This window comes from Embiotoca jacksoni, unplaced genomic scaffold, assembly GCF_022577435.1.
Source record: "Embiotoca jacksoni isolate LCO1_2020_lvr unplaced genomic scaffold, fEmbJac1.0.p SCAF_85, whole genome shotgun sequence".
NCBI classification, from domain to species: Eukaryota; Metazoa; Chordata; class Actinopteri; family Embiotocidae; genus Embiotoca; species Embiotoca jacksoni.
This window is the reverse complement of record NW_027185442.1, coordinates 255,001-270,713: the sequence shown is the minus strand read 5'-3', so window position 1 is coordinate 270,713 and position 15,713 is coordinate 255,001. Positions and strand designations below refer to the sequence as shown.

At 41.5% G+C, this 15,713-nt stretch overlaps 2 protein-coding genes across 2 annotated transcripts in view; one reads left to right on the top strand and one right to left on the bottom strand.

Annotated features, from left to right (window-relative positions):
* Positions 1–557: 557 nt before the first annotated feature.
* pgam1b (phosphoglycerate mutase 1b) lies at positions 558–5,897 on the bottom strand. Its single transcript, XM_069139760.1, has 4 exons — positions 5,516–5,897; positions 2,061–2,335; positions 1,803–1,983; positions 558–1,146 (listed from the first exon to the last, which is right to left on the bottom strand). The coding sequence occupies exons 1-4, from the start codon at positions 5,652–5,654 to the stop codon at positions 977–979; spliced, it is 765 nt and encodes a 254-aa protein (XP_068995861.1). The 5' UTR covers positions 5,655–5,897; the 3' UTR covers positions 558–976.
* Positions 5,898–9,946: 4,049 nt separating this feature from the next.
* pi4k2a (phosphatidylinositol 4-kinase type 2 alpha) overlaps positions 9,947–15,713 on the top strand; it is a 6,709-nt gene continuing 942 nt past the window's right edge. The window contains exons 1-9 of the mRNA XM_069139774.1: positions 9,947–10,403; positions 13,593–13,793; positions 13,858–13,989; positions 14,439–14,592; positions 14,684–14,745; positions 14,917–15,016; positions 15,171–15,304; positions 15,453–15,512; positions 15,600–15,713. The exon at positions 15,600–15,713 is cut by the window's right edge and continues 942 nt beyond it. Coding sequence (XP_068995875.1) covers positions 10,065–10,403; positions 13,593–13,793; positions 13,858–13,989; positions 14,439–14,592; positions 14,684–14,745; positions 14,917–15,016; positions 15,171–15,304; positions 15,453–15,512; positions 15,600–15,713 — 1,296 coding nt within the window. The 5' untranslated portion in view covers positions 9,947–10,064. The remainder of the gene's footprint in view (positions 10,404–13,592; positions 13,794–13,857; positions 13,990–14,438; positions 14,593–14,683; positions 14,746–14,916; positions 15,017–15,170; positions 15,305–15,452; positions 15,513–15,599) is intronic.

Here is a 15,713-nt window from a genome sequence, read left to right as displayed (position 1 = left end):
AAAAATACCTTGATTGGAGCAGGCTGTCAGACATTTTGACAATTATAATGGAATTTGCCAGCTTGATACCAGTTATTAACAAAACAACAGTTTTTATGTTAGTACACTAGGACATGACATTTCTTTGTTATTTTCTTATTTGGTCTCTTTTTTTCAAAGATTATGTATTTTAAGATTTGACACTTTTCATAATTCTCTAGTTTGTGTGAATGTGATTCCGTGTATAAATGACATTATCATCCTGAAGTGTAAGTAGGAATACATTTATATTAAATCTCTCTTGTTCTTCTCACTACATCCTTGAGCATGGTTGAATATCCAAGACATAAATCCTCTTTCATTTTCTAGCATCACTGAGGAATAAAAGGATATTGATTTATCGCCACTCAAGTCATTCTTCATTTAATGTTCTCTGGTGTAAACAATGACATTCCTACACTATTTGTAATCAATAGTTTCTTTACAGTGATCTTTAAAATATAAAAATAATATTTATTTACTATTATTATTGAGAAGAAAAGAGTTGTTCTGGACGCTGATAAAAAGATTTCATCACATTATAGCTCACAACATTTATTCTTTTTCACATAATGACAAAGCAAACAAAATACAGAACAATCAGCTGCCCTTCAAACACCAGCCGGTGTTTCATCATCGGTTAGCTGTTCCCTCTGAGGTCACCGACATGGATCGTTAATATGGATTCATTCATGCTGTCTACGTTTGCTCCATCGAACCTTATTACAGCTGAGAGTCGACTAATGAAATGCATGTTTCCGTGTCACAAAGTAAAGAAAATCAAACTGAACAGACTGTCTGTGTGCGTGCGTGCGTGTGTGTGTGCGTGTGAAAGTTGGGCATTCATAAAATAAAGTGCACATTGTGTGTCTGTATGTGCGCCAGTCGTAAATGACCTTTTCTTAGTGACCAGCACACGACTGGTCTCGTCTCTGAACCCGGAGGGAGGACAGAGCTTCTACTTCTTGGCTTTTCCCTGAGCAGCCACGGCCTCCATGGCCTTCCTCACCGTCTCCTCGTCTCCCAGGAACTGCATCGGTCCAACGGGCTTCAGGTTTTTGTCCAGCTCGTAGACGATGGGGACGCCGGTGGGCAGGTTCAGCTCCATGATGGCTTCCTCTGACATTCCTAGGAAACAGAGACAAACATCCATCAGACTGATGCTCGCTGGATATGAAAACATGCTGCATTACATTCACCACCAACATGGAAATGCACGCTTAATTTGTCCATTTTACAGGTTTCACATGAAATACAAAGGAAACTAAAGAAATATTTTCTGGATAGAAGTGAAATATGAAAGGAAATGATTGGCATCCTGGGAAATAATGCACAAAGGAACTGAATTCATGTTGAGTGTTGTGTCATCTTTTACAGCCTTTAATTGCCCTGCTAATTATAATTTTTTAATGAAATTGCATCAGATTCCTGAGCTGAGTGTGGACTAACGGTTAGACTGAAGAAACAGAAGCAGACCGGTTGTAAACACGTGAAGCAACATGGACGCCTCTGTAGAATCAGTAGAATCCTGTTTCACTGATGAGTACAAGCTGCAGTAACGTCTGCAGGACAGAGAGACAAACTCTCAGTCCCTGAAAGGAAAAGACTCTGATGTGCTTCAACATTTATAGCCTCAGACAATAAGAATGTTTAACTAGATTCCTCGATTTATTGCTGAGTAATATTTAGATGATAAAGAAGAAAAGAAAACTTTCACATATCTAACAGCAGAAACCACCTGTGGCACCGGGTCGCATCTCGTCCGTCTCCAGCCCGTCTCTTACCCTCCAGATGCTTGACAATGCCTCGGAGACTGTTGCCGTGGGCAGCAATCAGCACCCTCTTCCCGTCCTTGATCTGCGGCACAATCTCCTCGTTCCAGAAGGGAAGTGCTCTGGCGATTGTGTCCTTCAGGCTCTCACAGCTGGGCAGCTGGTCCTCCGTCAGGTCGGCGTAGCGCCGGTCCTACAACAGCAAGGGGTCAGTGTCCTCGTCTGAGTTCAGCTGTGATGTAATAATGTTAGAAAGAGTCGATGTGTCACCCTGCTTATCGTCTGGTAGAAGTCATGCTCCTCGTCCATGGGGGGGGGAGGGGTGTCGAAGGAGCGCCTCCAGATCTTGACCTGAGCGTCTCCGTGTTTGGCTGCTGTTTCTGCCTTGTTCAGCCCGGTCAGGCCGCCGTAGTGCCGCTCGTTGAGGCGCCAGGTCCGGTGGACGGGCAGCCACATCTGGTCGATGCTGTCCAGAACAAACCAGAGCGTACGGACGGCCCGCTTCAGGACAGACGTGTAGCAAAGATCAAACTCATAGCCGGCATCTGAGGAGAGGCAGAGAAAATCATCTAGTTTCACCAAAACAATGATGAGGAGGTTATTACGCAACGCTAACTCTCATCCAGCACACGCGTGTGTGTGTGAGTGAGTGAGGGAAGTGTGTGTGAGTGAGTGAGTGAGTGAGTGAGTGAGTGAGTGTGTGTGTGTGTGTGTGTGTGTGTGTGTGTGTGTGTGTGTGTGTGTGTCACAGTCCAGCATGGTGAACCGAAGAATTCAGCAAACAACAGTAATCTACCGTAAACATATAAATGCATCTTTGGGCTCTTTTCTTCCTTTGATCTGTTTAATATGCAGCCGACCGTTAAACATGAACAATGATGAAGTAAAAATCCATCTTGATACAGATTCATGGAGAATATGTATTTGCGTCGTGTCATATTTTGTCTCTTCAATGCTGCCTTCGTACCAGTTAAAGCATCGAACACATGTTCCACATAACTCATTTCTTCTTGCTTATATCAAAGCACAGTTTGGAAAAAAAAATTAATATTTGGTCCTTAAAAGCACAAATAAGACTAATATTTCAGGTAAAACCCTAAAATCTGCAAACAGAATATAAATGGATGCTTTTATTAATCTGCTGATTCTGAATGAGTGACTTAGTTTGTGAGCTTTCACTGTTTTTATGGGAGAACATCTGGTCCCAGTAAAATGGATATTTCTGGATATATCTGGATGTTTCTGGATATGTCTGGATATATATGGATATGTCTATATATATATGGATAACTCTGGATATATAGGAATATGTCTGGATATATATGGATATGTCTGGATATATAAGGATATGTCTATATATATATGATATGTCTGGATATATATGGATATGTCTATATATATATGATATGTCTGGATATATATGGATATGTCTGGATATATATGGATATGTCTGGATATATATGAATATGTCTGGATATATATGGATATGTCTGGATATATAAGGATATGTCTATATATATATGATATGTCTGGATATATATGGATATGTCTATATATATATGAATATGTCTGGATATATATGGATATGTCTGGATATATATATGGATATGTCTATATATATGGATATGTCTATATATATGGATATGTCTGGATATATATGGATATGTCTGGATATATATGAATATGTCTGGATATATATGGATATGTCTGGATATATATGATATCTCTGGATATACATGAATATGTCTGGATATATATGGATATGTCTGGATATATATGAATATGTCTGGATATATATGGATATGTCTGGATATATATGAATATGCCTGGATATATATGGATATGTCTGGATATATAAGGATATGTCTATATATATATGATATGTCTGGATATATATGGATATGTCTATATATATATGAATATGTCTGGATATATATGGATATGTCTGGATATATATATGGATATGTCTATATATATGGATATGTCTGGATATATATATGGATATGTCTATATATATGGATATGTCTGGATATATATGGATATGTCTGGATATATATATGGATATGTCTATATATATGAATATGTCTGGATATATATATGGATATGTCTATATATATGGATATGTCTGGATATATATGGATATGTCTGGATATATATGATATCTCTGGATATACATGAATATGTCTGGATATATATGGATATGTCTGGATATATATGGATATGTCTGGATATATATGAATATGTCTGGATATGTCTGGATATATATGAATGTGTCTGGATATATATGGATATGTCTATATATATATATATATATATATATATATATGGATATGTCTGGATATATATGAATATGTATATCCATATATCCATGTATATCCAAGGGAGGCTGTGGCTCAGACGGTAGAATGGTTTGAACACTAATCGGAAGGTTGGTGGTTCGATCCCCAGCTCCTCCTGTCCACATGCCTCAGCGTCCTTGAGCAAGACACTGAACCCTAAGTTGCCCCCGATGGCGACCCATCAGTGTGTGAATGTGCTCCTGATGGCAGCACCCTGCATGGTGATCTGTCTCATTAGTGTGTGAATGGGTGAATGGAAAAACATGTTAAAGCACTTTGAGACCAAAAGGTGATAAAACTATACAAGTACAGACCATATGCCTGGATATATGATATGTATATATATATATATGATATGTCTGGATATATATGAATATGTCTTGATATACATGATATATATGATATGTCTGGATATATATGAATATGTCTGGATATACATGATATATATGATATGTCTGGATATATATGAATATGTCTTGATATACATGATATATATGATATGTCTGGATATATATGAATATGTCTGGATATACATGATATATATGATATGTCTGGATATGAATGAATATGTCTGGATATATATGAATATAGACCGGTGCAGTAGTTAGCATTGTCGCCTCACAGCAAAAAGGTTCCGGGTTTGAATCCGGTCCTGGGCCTTTCTGTGTGAGTTTGCATGTTCTCCCTGTGCTTGTGTGGGTTCTCTCGGTGCTCCGGCTTCCTCCCAACATGCACCTCAGGTTAACTGGTGGTTCTAGAAATTGCCCTTAGGTGTGAATGGTCTTTGTGTCCGTCAGTCTCCCTGTGGCCCAGGGAGGGAGGCTGTAGCTCAGTCGGTCGACTGGGTTGCACACTAATCAGAAGGTTGCTGGCTCAGTCCCCAGCTCCTCCTGTCCACATGCCCAAGTGTCCTTGAGCAAGACACTGAACTCTAAAAATTGCTCCTGATGGTGAACCATCAGTATGTTGTAAGTCACTTTGGATAAAAGCATCAGCTAAATGTAATGTAATATATCTGGACATATCACTTTATAAAGTTCACACTAAATATTTGACTTTGACTCAGTAAAGTAAAAAAAAAAAAAATATGTTGAACTATAATCATTAAAAATACATCTTTTTTCAGCTCTTTCAGTGAGAATAAAACCCATTGAACAGAATTGATGTACTTTTCTTACTAACTGGATGTGTGAAGCCGTTTGCAGCATTTCTATACGGTGCCAGTCCAAACATCCCGCCGTGGTTCCGGTGCTGCGGACTGGTGTCGCAGTGGGCCGACGACCAGTTCACCGTCCGGCTCAATGACATAATCACCGGCTTCAGCGGCTTAATCCAATGTCAACTAGAAAGCCCGATTAGGCCCGCGGACATGATCCGGTACCGTACCTTTCAGTGCCTGGCCTCCTCTCTTTGCCTCCTGCTCCCCGGTCTCACTCAGGTCCGCGTCGAACCAGCCGCAGAAGCGGTTCTCCTGGTTCCAGCAGCTCTCTCCATGGCGGATCAGCACCAGCTTGTATGCAGCCATCCTCACACCGACGTCCTCTGAGATGGATTTCCGGAAACTTCGAGGTACGTGACTCCTAAAAGATGGCAGCAACGCTCTCAGGCTGGTTCTGACCCAAAAGACGGCCACGGAGAAACCGGAGCGGTACCGCTGGTAGTGTGGAGGGATGGCGGGTCTGAGGTTCGGACGGTTGGCTGAAGATCGTCTGGATGAACCTGACAGCTCTCACGATCCGACTTCACTTCCGCTCGTCCTGCAGCTTTCGACCAATCAAAGGGCGAGCTGCGTGCAGCGGCGGAGAGAGGAGGGAGGAAGGGGAGGAAGGAGGAGGGCGGAGGGAGGAGGGGGAGGAAGGAGGAGGGCGGAGGGAGGAGGGAGGAGGATGCGCACAGCGGCACGTGCACACAGCCGGCAGCGCTTCCTGCTGGTGCATCAAAGGAAAGACCAAATATAAAGAATGAACAGTCATCATTATGAATCATTATGAATCAATATGAATCAATATGAATCATTATGAATCATTATGAATCATTATGAATCAATACGAATCAATATGAATCATTATGAATCATTATGAATCAATATGAATCAATATGAATCAATATGAATCATTATGAATCAATATGAATCAATATGAATCATTATGAATCAATATGAATCATTATGAATCAATATGAATCAATATGAATCATTATGAATCAATATGAATCAATATGAATCCATATAATCATTATGAATCAATATGAATCATTATGAATCAATATGAATCATTATGAATCAATATGAATAAATATGAATCATTATGAATCAATATGAATCATTATGAATCAATATGAATCAATATGAATCAATATGAATCCATATAATCATTATGAATCAATATGAATCAATATGAATCAATATGAATCAATATGAATCATTATGAATCAATATGAATCACTATGAATCATTATGAATCATTATGAATCAATATGAATCATTATGAATCAATATGAATCAATATGAATCATTATGAATCATTATGAATCAATATGAATAAATATGAATCAATATGAATCATTATGAATCAATATGAATCAATATGAATCAATATGAATCATTATGAATCAATATGAATCATTATGAATCAATATGAATCATTATGAATCAATATGAATCATTATGAATCAATATGAATCAATATGAATCATTATGAATCAATATGAATCATTATGAATCAATATGAATCAATATGAATCATTATGAATCAATATGAATCAATATGAATCCATATAATCATTATGAATCAATATGAATCATTATGAATCAATATCAATCAATATGAATCATTATGAATCAATATGAATAAATATGAATCATTATGAATCAATATGAATCATTATGAATCAATATGAATCAATATGAATCCATATAATCATTATGAATCCATATGAATCAATATGAATCATTATGAATCAATATGAATAAATATGAATCATTATGAATCAATATGAATCAATATGAATCATTGTGAATCCATATGAATCATTATGAATCAATATCAATCAATATGAATCATTATGAATCAATATGAATCAATATAATCACTATGAATCAATATTAATCATTATGAATCAATATTAATCGATATGAATCATTATTAATCAATAGGAATCATTATGAACCAATATGAATCGATATGAATCATTATGAATCAATAGTAATCAATATGAATTATTATGAATCAATATGAATCATTATGAATCAATATGAATCACTATGAATCAAAATGAATCAATATGAATCATTGTGAATGGATATGAATCAATATGAATCATTATGAATCAATATGAATCAATATGAATCATTAATAATCATTATGAATCATTATGAATCAATAGTAATCAATATGAATTATTATGAATCAATATGAATCATTATGAATCAATATGAATCATTATGAATCAATATGAATCACTATGAATCAAAATGAATCAATATGAATCATTGTGAATGGATATGAATCAATATGAATCATTATGAATCAATATGAATCAATATGAATCATTAATAATCATTATGAATCATTATGAATCAATAGTAATCAATATGAATCAATAGTAATCAATATGAATTATTATGAATCAATATGAATCATTATGAATCAATATGAATCATTATGAATCAATATGAATCACTATGAATCACTATGAATCAAAATGAATCAATATGAATCAAAATGAATCAATATGAATCATTGTGAATCCATATGAATCATTGTGAATCGATATGAATCAATATGAATCATTATGAATCAATATGAATCACTATGAATCAAAATGAATCAATATGAATCATTGTGAATGGATATGAATCAATATGAATCATTATGAATCAATATGAATCAATATGAATCATTAATAATCATTATGAATCATTATGAATCAATAGTAATCAATATGAATTATTATGAATCAATATGAATCATTATGAATCAATATGAATCATTATGAATCAATATGAATCACTATGAATCACTATGAATCAAAATGAATCAATATGAATCAAAATGAATCAATATGAATCATTGTGAATCCATATGAATCAATATGAATCATTGTGAGTCCATATGAATCATTGTGAATCGATATGAATCAATATGAATCATTATGAATCAATATGAATCACTATGAATCAAAATGAATCAATATGAATCAATATGAATCAAAATGAATCAAAATGAATCATTGTGAATCAATATGAATCACTATGAATCAATATGAATCAATATGAATCAATATGAATCAAAATGAATCAATATGAATCATTATGAATCAATATGAATCACTATGAATCAAAATGAATCAATATGAATCAATATGAATCAAAATGAATCAATATGAATCAATATGAATCAAAATGAATCAATATGAATCAATATGAATCAAAATGAATCAATATGAATCATTATGAATCAATATGAATCACTATGAATCAAAATGAATCAATATGAATCAATATGAATCAAAATGAATCAATATGAATCAATATGAATCAAAATGAATCAATATGAATCAATATGAATCAAAATGAATCAATATGAATCATTATGAATCAATATGAATCAATATGAATCACTATGAATCAAAATGAATCAATATGAATCAATATGAATCAAAATGAATCAATATGAATCAATATGAATCAAAATGAATCAAAATGAATCAATATGAATCAATATGAATCAAAATGAATCAATATGAATCAATATGAATCATTATGAATCAATATGAATCACTATGAATCAAAATGAATCAATATGAATCAATATGAATCAAAATGAATCAATATGAATCAATATGAATCAAAATGAATCAATATGAATCAATATGAATCAAAATGAATCAATATGAATCATTATGAATCAATATGAATCACTATGAATCAAAATGAATCAATATGAATCAATATGAATCAAAATGAATCAATATGAATCAATATGAATCAAAATGAATCAATATGAATCAATATGAATCAAAATGAATCAATATGAATCAATATGAATCAATATGAATCATTATGAATCAAAATGAATCAATATGAATCACTATGAATCAAAATGAATCAATATGAATCAATATGAATCAATATGAATCAATATGAATCGATATGAATCAATATGAATCGATATGAATCAATATGAATCGATATGAATCAATATGAATCATTGTGAATCAATAGTCAAACAAAACAGTCGAACATCGAATATCTATAATATGAACATCAGATATTCAAACTGCAGCATTTATTTATTTATTCATCTACAAACATGTATCTCACTTGTAGGTTGATCTCCATCACTTTCATAGTTTCCATATTGTTGATCTTTTAGATCCTGATCTTGTTTCAAAGTCACTGAAACACCAGACTGCAGTGTTAGTTTCCAACTTTATATCCTTAGTTTTAATCTTTTTAATTAAATGGTTTAATATAATTTGAAGAGAAATCTTAATATCGGGCTGTAACATAGTTTAAAGCGAAATATAGGCTTTCATATTATTTATAGATCAACACATTTTCACAGTAAAACAATTATTCCTCAATTGCACAATCTTCTTCATAAAGTCATCATGAAAACCCTATAAAGGTTTATCAAAGACTGTTTTGTTGACTTCATTGATTGGGTTATCTGTGCTCTCACGTGTCTTCCGTAGGCGGAACTATTCTGTCCAATCAGTGCGAGACATAAGGTTGTTGACAAGAAAACCTAAACGCTGATTGGTTACTTATGAAAACACTCTCTAGAGCCCGCCTCTTCCCGGAAGCTGACAGTCATCTGATGTTCTTTTTTTCCTGTGTTTAGTGTTAGCAGCGTCACTGTTAGCCAACAAAACAACGTCCTCCTTCTCGTCTTTGTGGAGGAACCGGAGCTGCTCGTCGACCGACGCCGTCATGGACGAGACGAGTCCGCTGGTCTCTCCGCTGAGGGACTCCGGGGATTTCGGTTATTGCCCCACGGAGCCCACCAGCCCCCGGGGCGCGTTTGGAAGCACGCCGGGTTCTGTGGTGCGAATCCCGGCCGGCAGCCCGGGTTGCAACCGGGAGAGACAGCCGCTTCTGGAGCGGGACCGGGGAAACTCGCCCCGGGAGCCGCACAGGAACGAATTCCCGGAAGATCCCGAGTTCCGAGAGATCATCCGGAAGGCCGAACGAGCCATCGAGGAGGGGATCTACCCGGAGAGGATCTACCAGGGCTCCAGCGGGAGCTACTTCGTTAAAGACTCCCAGGGGGTAAGACCACCGACTACCGACCACCGAACACCGACCACCGACTACCGACCACCGACTACCGACCTCCGACCACTGACTACCGACCACCGACTACCGACCACCGAACACCGACCACCGACTACCGACCACCGACTACCGACCACCGACTACCGAACACCGACCACCGACTACCGACCACCGAACACCGACCACCGACTACCGACCACCGAACACCGACCACCGACTACCGACCACCGACTACCGACCACCGACTACCGAACACCGACCACCGACTACCGACCACCGAACACCGACCACCGACTACCGACCACCGACTACCGACCTCCGACCACTGACTACCGACCACCGACCACTGACTACCGACCACCGAACACCGACCACCGACTACCGACCACCGACTACCGACCACCGACCACTGACTACCGAACACCGAACACCGACTACCGACCACCGACTACCGACTACCGACCACCGACCTCCGAAAACCGACCACCGACCACCGAACACCGACCACCGACCTCCGAAAACCGACCACCGACCACTGAACACCGACCACCGAACACCGACCACCGACCACCGACTACCAACCACCGACCCCCGACCACCGAACACCGACTACCGACCCCCGAACACCGACTACCAACCACCGACCCCCGAACACCAACCCCCGACCACCGACCCCGACCACCGAACACCGACCACCGACCCCCGACCACCGACCCCGACCACCGAACACCGACCACCGACCCCGACCACCGAACACCGACCACCGAACACCGACCCCGAACACCGACCACCGACCCCGACCACCGAACACCGACCACCGACCCCGACCACCGAACACCGACCACCGACCCCCGACCACCGACCCCGACCACCGAACACCAAACACCGACCCCGACCCCCGAACACCGACCACCGACCCCCGACCACCGACCCCGACCACCGAACACCGACCACCGACCCCCGACCACCGACCCCGACCACCGAACACCAAACACCGACCCCGACCCCCGAACACCAACCACCGACCCCCGACCACCGAACACCGACTACCGACCCCCGAACACCGACTACCAACCACCGACCCCCGAACACCAACCCCCGACCACCGACCCCGACCACCGAACACCGACCACCGACCCCGACCACCGAACACCGACCACCGACCCCCGACCACCGACCCCGACCACCGAACACCAAACACCGACCCCGACCCCCGAACACCGACCACCGACCCCGAACACCGAACACCGACCCCGAACACCGACTACCGACCCCCGAACACCGACTACCGACCCCCGAACACCGACTACCGACCACCGACCCCGACCACCGAACACCGACTACCGACCACCGACCCCGAACACCGAACACCGACCCCGAACACCGACTACCGACCCCCGAACACCGACCACCGACCCCGAACACCGACTACCGACCCCCGAACACCGACTACCGACCACCGACCCCGACCACCGAACACCGACTACCGACCCCCGAACACCGACTACCGACCCCCGAACACCGACCACCGACCCCGACCACCGAACACCGACTACCGACCCCCGAACACCGAACACCGACCCCGAACACCGACTACCGACCCCCGAACACCGACCACCGACCCCGACCACCGAACACCGACTACCGACCCCCGAACACCGACCACCGACCCCGAACACCGACTACCGACCCCCGAACACCGACTACCGACCACCGACCCCGACCACCGAACACCGACCCCCGAACACCGAACACCGACCACCGAACACCGAACACCGACTACCGACCCCCGAACACCGACCACCGACCCCGACCACCGAACACCGACTACCGACCCCCGAACACCGAACACCGACCACCGAACACCGACCTCCGACCACCGAACACCGACCTCCGAACATCTCTAACCCTAACCCTAAGTGTAAAGTTTCATAAAATGGAAGTAAAGATGTGATGACAACTCCATTTCAGCCTTTTTTTTTTTTTAACTCAAATCAACAGTATTGTCGTGTTTCTAACTCTAATCTGCTTTGATCAGTCATGTGAAAGCTGTGACTGACAGCTGTCCATCATCAGGTCGTGTGTCAGCGAATGTCCTGCTGATGTCAGCAACTCTCAGCTGATAAACTTGTTGTTTCAGAAAGAACAAACTGATGGAGCAGAAGACGCTGACACGTCGCATCAATGGATGCGATTGATCATCAATCAGGGAGTCAACAAACGGACAGTTACAGCGTTTCTTTAAACTCGTCTCCCCCGACAACGACTCCTGACTCAGATTAAACTTTGATTGGCATCAGTGGAAGCGAAGCAGCAACTCGACGCCGGCCGGCTGCACATAGTCACCGCCGTGATTAACAGTCATGTGCTGCTAGTGAGGAAATAATTCTCTTCTCTGGCCGACGTTCATGTTGTAATCGGTGTGTGTGTGTGTGTGTGTGTGTGTGTGTGTGTGTGTGTGTGTGTGTGTGTGTGTGTGTGTGTGTGTGTGTGTGTGTGTGTCTGTGTGTGTGTGTGTGTGTGTGTGTGTGTGTGTGCGCACGCGTTCGTTCCACTGATGTTCTCAGGTTTTCTAAAGCAGACTGTGATCAACACATTCAAGGTGTTTTCACAGCTGAAAGTCTGAACCAGCGTTCCTGTTGTTACATCATACGTCGAGATTTGACCGAGTGAACTTTGGTTCCACGCAGACCTCCATGCTGTCGTCATGGCTACGTGCGCTGCGTCTTCCTGTTCTTGACGTTGATCGGTTTGTTGACTGCCGTGCGTCGGATGTTCCGTCATAGAAAAATCAATAAGTTGATGAAGGTTGTCATGACGATACTTTCAGTACTTAGTTACTTACAGAACTTTTCTGTCTTAGAAAATAAGTTCTACGTTTTTTAAAGTCACTCTTGTTTTTTTCATTGGACCCAATTCTGATGAAATTCTCTGTCTTCGACTCATTTCTTCTCTTTGGTCCACTGCCGGTCAGTGATGGACGATAATCGGCCTCAACTTCTTGTAATTAATTCTAAAGACCAAACCATCCAAAAAGTGAACAATGGTTGAGTTTGGTCCGGACCGAGAACGCTTCTTTTGGTCCAGACTGGATCACGGTGTGCAAGCAGCCTGAACAGTCTCATAAACAGCAACCTCCTTTTCCTGCCGCTCTTTATTTCTTCCTCTCGTTCTTCCTCCCAGAAGATCATCGGCGTATTCAAACCTAAAAACGAGGAGCCGTACGGCCAGCTCAATCCAAAGTGGACCAAGTGGCTCCAGAAGCTGTGCTGTCCCTGCTGTTTTGGCCGCGACTGCCTGGTGCTGAACCAGGGCTACCTGTCGGAGGCCGGCGCCAGCCTGGTGGACCAGAAGCTGGAGCTCAACATCGTTCCCAGGACGAAGGTACGGACTCGTTACAGCAGCATCTTTATGTCGATGTTCGTTCTCTAAGCCGGCGTCCCTGCAGGTCGTGTATCTGGCGAGTGAAACCTTCAACTACAGCGCCATCGACAGGGTCAAGTCTCGAGGGAAACGGTTGGCTCTGGAGAAGGTGCCCAAAGTGGGTCAGCGCTTCCACCGGATCGGACTGCCGCCGAAGGTAATCTGATTACTTGTATACCAAATATGCACAATTCATCCAGAAAATATGAACTTGTAAAGTCTTGAAATTCAAATGGTTGAATGATGTTCATTCATAAGTTATTTCTTGAATGTCTTATGAATCGTTGTAAAGATGACTAATAGATTATGTAAACGTGTTATTTATTGTTAATTATTAACTTCTGTGAATACACGTGAACAACATAAATACACTGAGGTTCAAAGTTCACCAGGTTCATTTAGTAGGTTTCATTTTGTTTTCAGGATATTAATTCAATTAAATAATTTGCTGCTAAGCAACAAAAAGACCTCATAGCTTTGAGAGAACTGTTTTAGGAGGTAATTTTCCTTTAATTTAATACTCGGTGTGATAATCACTTCAGCATTATGATGTAATAAATGAAGCAGAAATCCACTCGGTGTGTTTGTCGGTTTGAATCCCACCAGGTCGGTTCCTTCCAGCTCTTCGTTGACGGCTACAAAGACGCAGATTTCTGGCTGCGGCGGTTTGAAGCCGATCCTCTGCCTGAAAACACCAACCGGCAGCTGCAGCTGCAGTTTGAGCGGCTCGTGGTCCTCGATTACATCATCAGGAACACAGGTATCGTTTATTAATTTATCTTCTCTGGTCTCACCGCTCAATAAAGATTGATGCTGATGGTTCGTCTGATTTGAATCTTTTTGTATTGCAGACCGAGGAAATGACAACTGGCTGCTGAAGTACGACTGTCCCATGGACCCTGATGGGACCAAGGTGAGGAGATCCTGACAGAGCTTCTCCACTCTGACATCAGGAAACATGCTGCGCTGATGCTGGTTCACACCTACCTCACAGATGACTTACCGCTTCTGTTTGCTCTTCATATGGTATCCAAATTCCTCCTGTGATAAAGTCCCTGGTTGATTATGAGTCATATCTCTGCAGGACACCGACTGGGTGGTGGTAAAGGATCCTATTATCAAGCTGGCCGCCATCGACAACGGCCTCGCCTTCCCCCTCAAACACCCCGACTCCTGGAGAGCCTGTAAGCACCGAATCAATCACCGTCCTTCACAAAGCGTTTTTTAATGTGATCATTTCATGGTGATACGTATTAATATACTTATTGATACCTATTAAATCACGGTATAAGTAACGGCACTGCTCTTCATAAGTAATGTGTGTATTTCCAACCACAGACCCGTTCTACTGGGCGTGGCTATCACAGGCCAAAGTTCCTTTCTCTCAGGAAATCAGAGAGCTGGTTCTGCCCAAACTGTCCGACCCGAACTTCATCAAAGACCTGGAGGAGGACCTCTACGAGCTGTTCAAGGCAAGCAGAGCCTCATGATTCAGCAGCACACGCCTGAACAATGATGAGGACAGGAACTCAAACATCCAGCATTGAAAGAATTGTTGGCAAGGAGGAAGATTTATTTCTGTCAGCATGATGTTTAACATGCAGCTCTGGTGTCTCACAGAAAGATCCCGGTTTCGACAGAGGACAGTTTCACAAACAAGTGGCGGTCATGAGGGGGCAGGTGAGTTCTCCTCTCCGGGTGGGACGGAGGATCTGACTCTTCTCCTTTCCAAGTTGAACATCAAATGTTTACTTGTTTTCTCCTCAGATCCTGAACCTGTGCCAAGCCCTGAAAGATGGTAAAACGCCCCTCCAGCTGGTCCAGATGCCGCCGGTCATCGTGGAAACGGCCAGAGCTCCTCAGAGAGCCAACAGCGAGTCG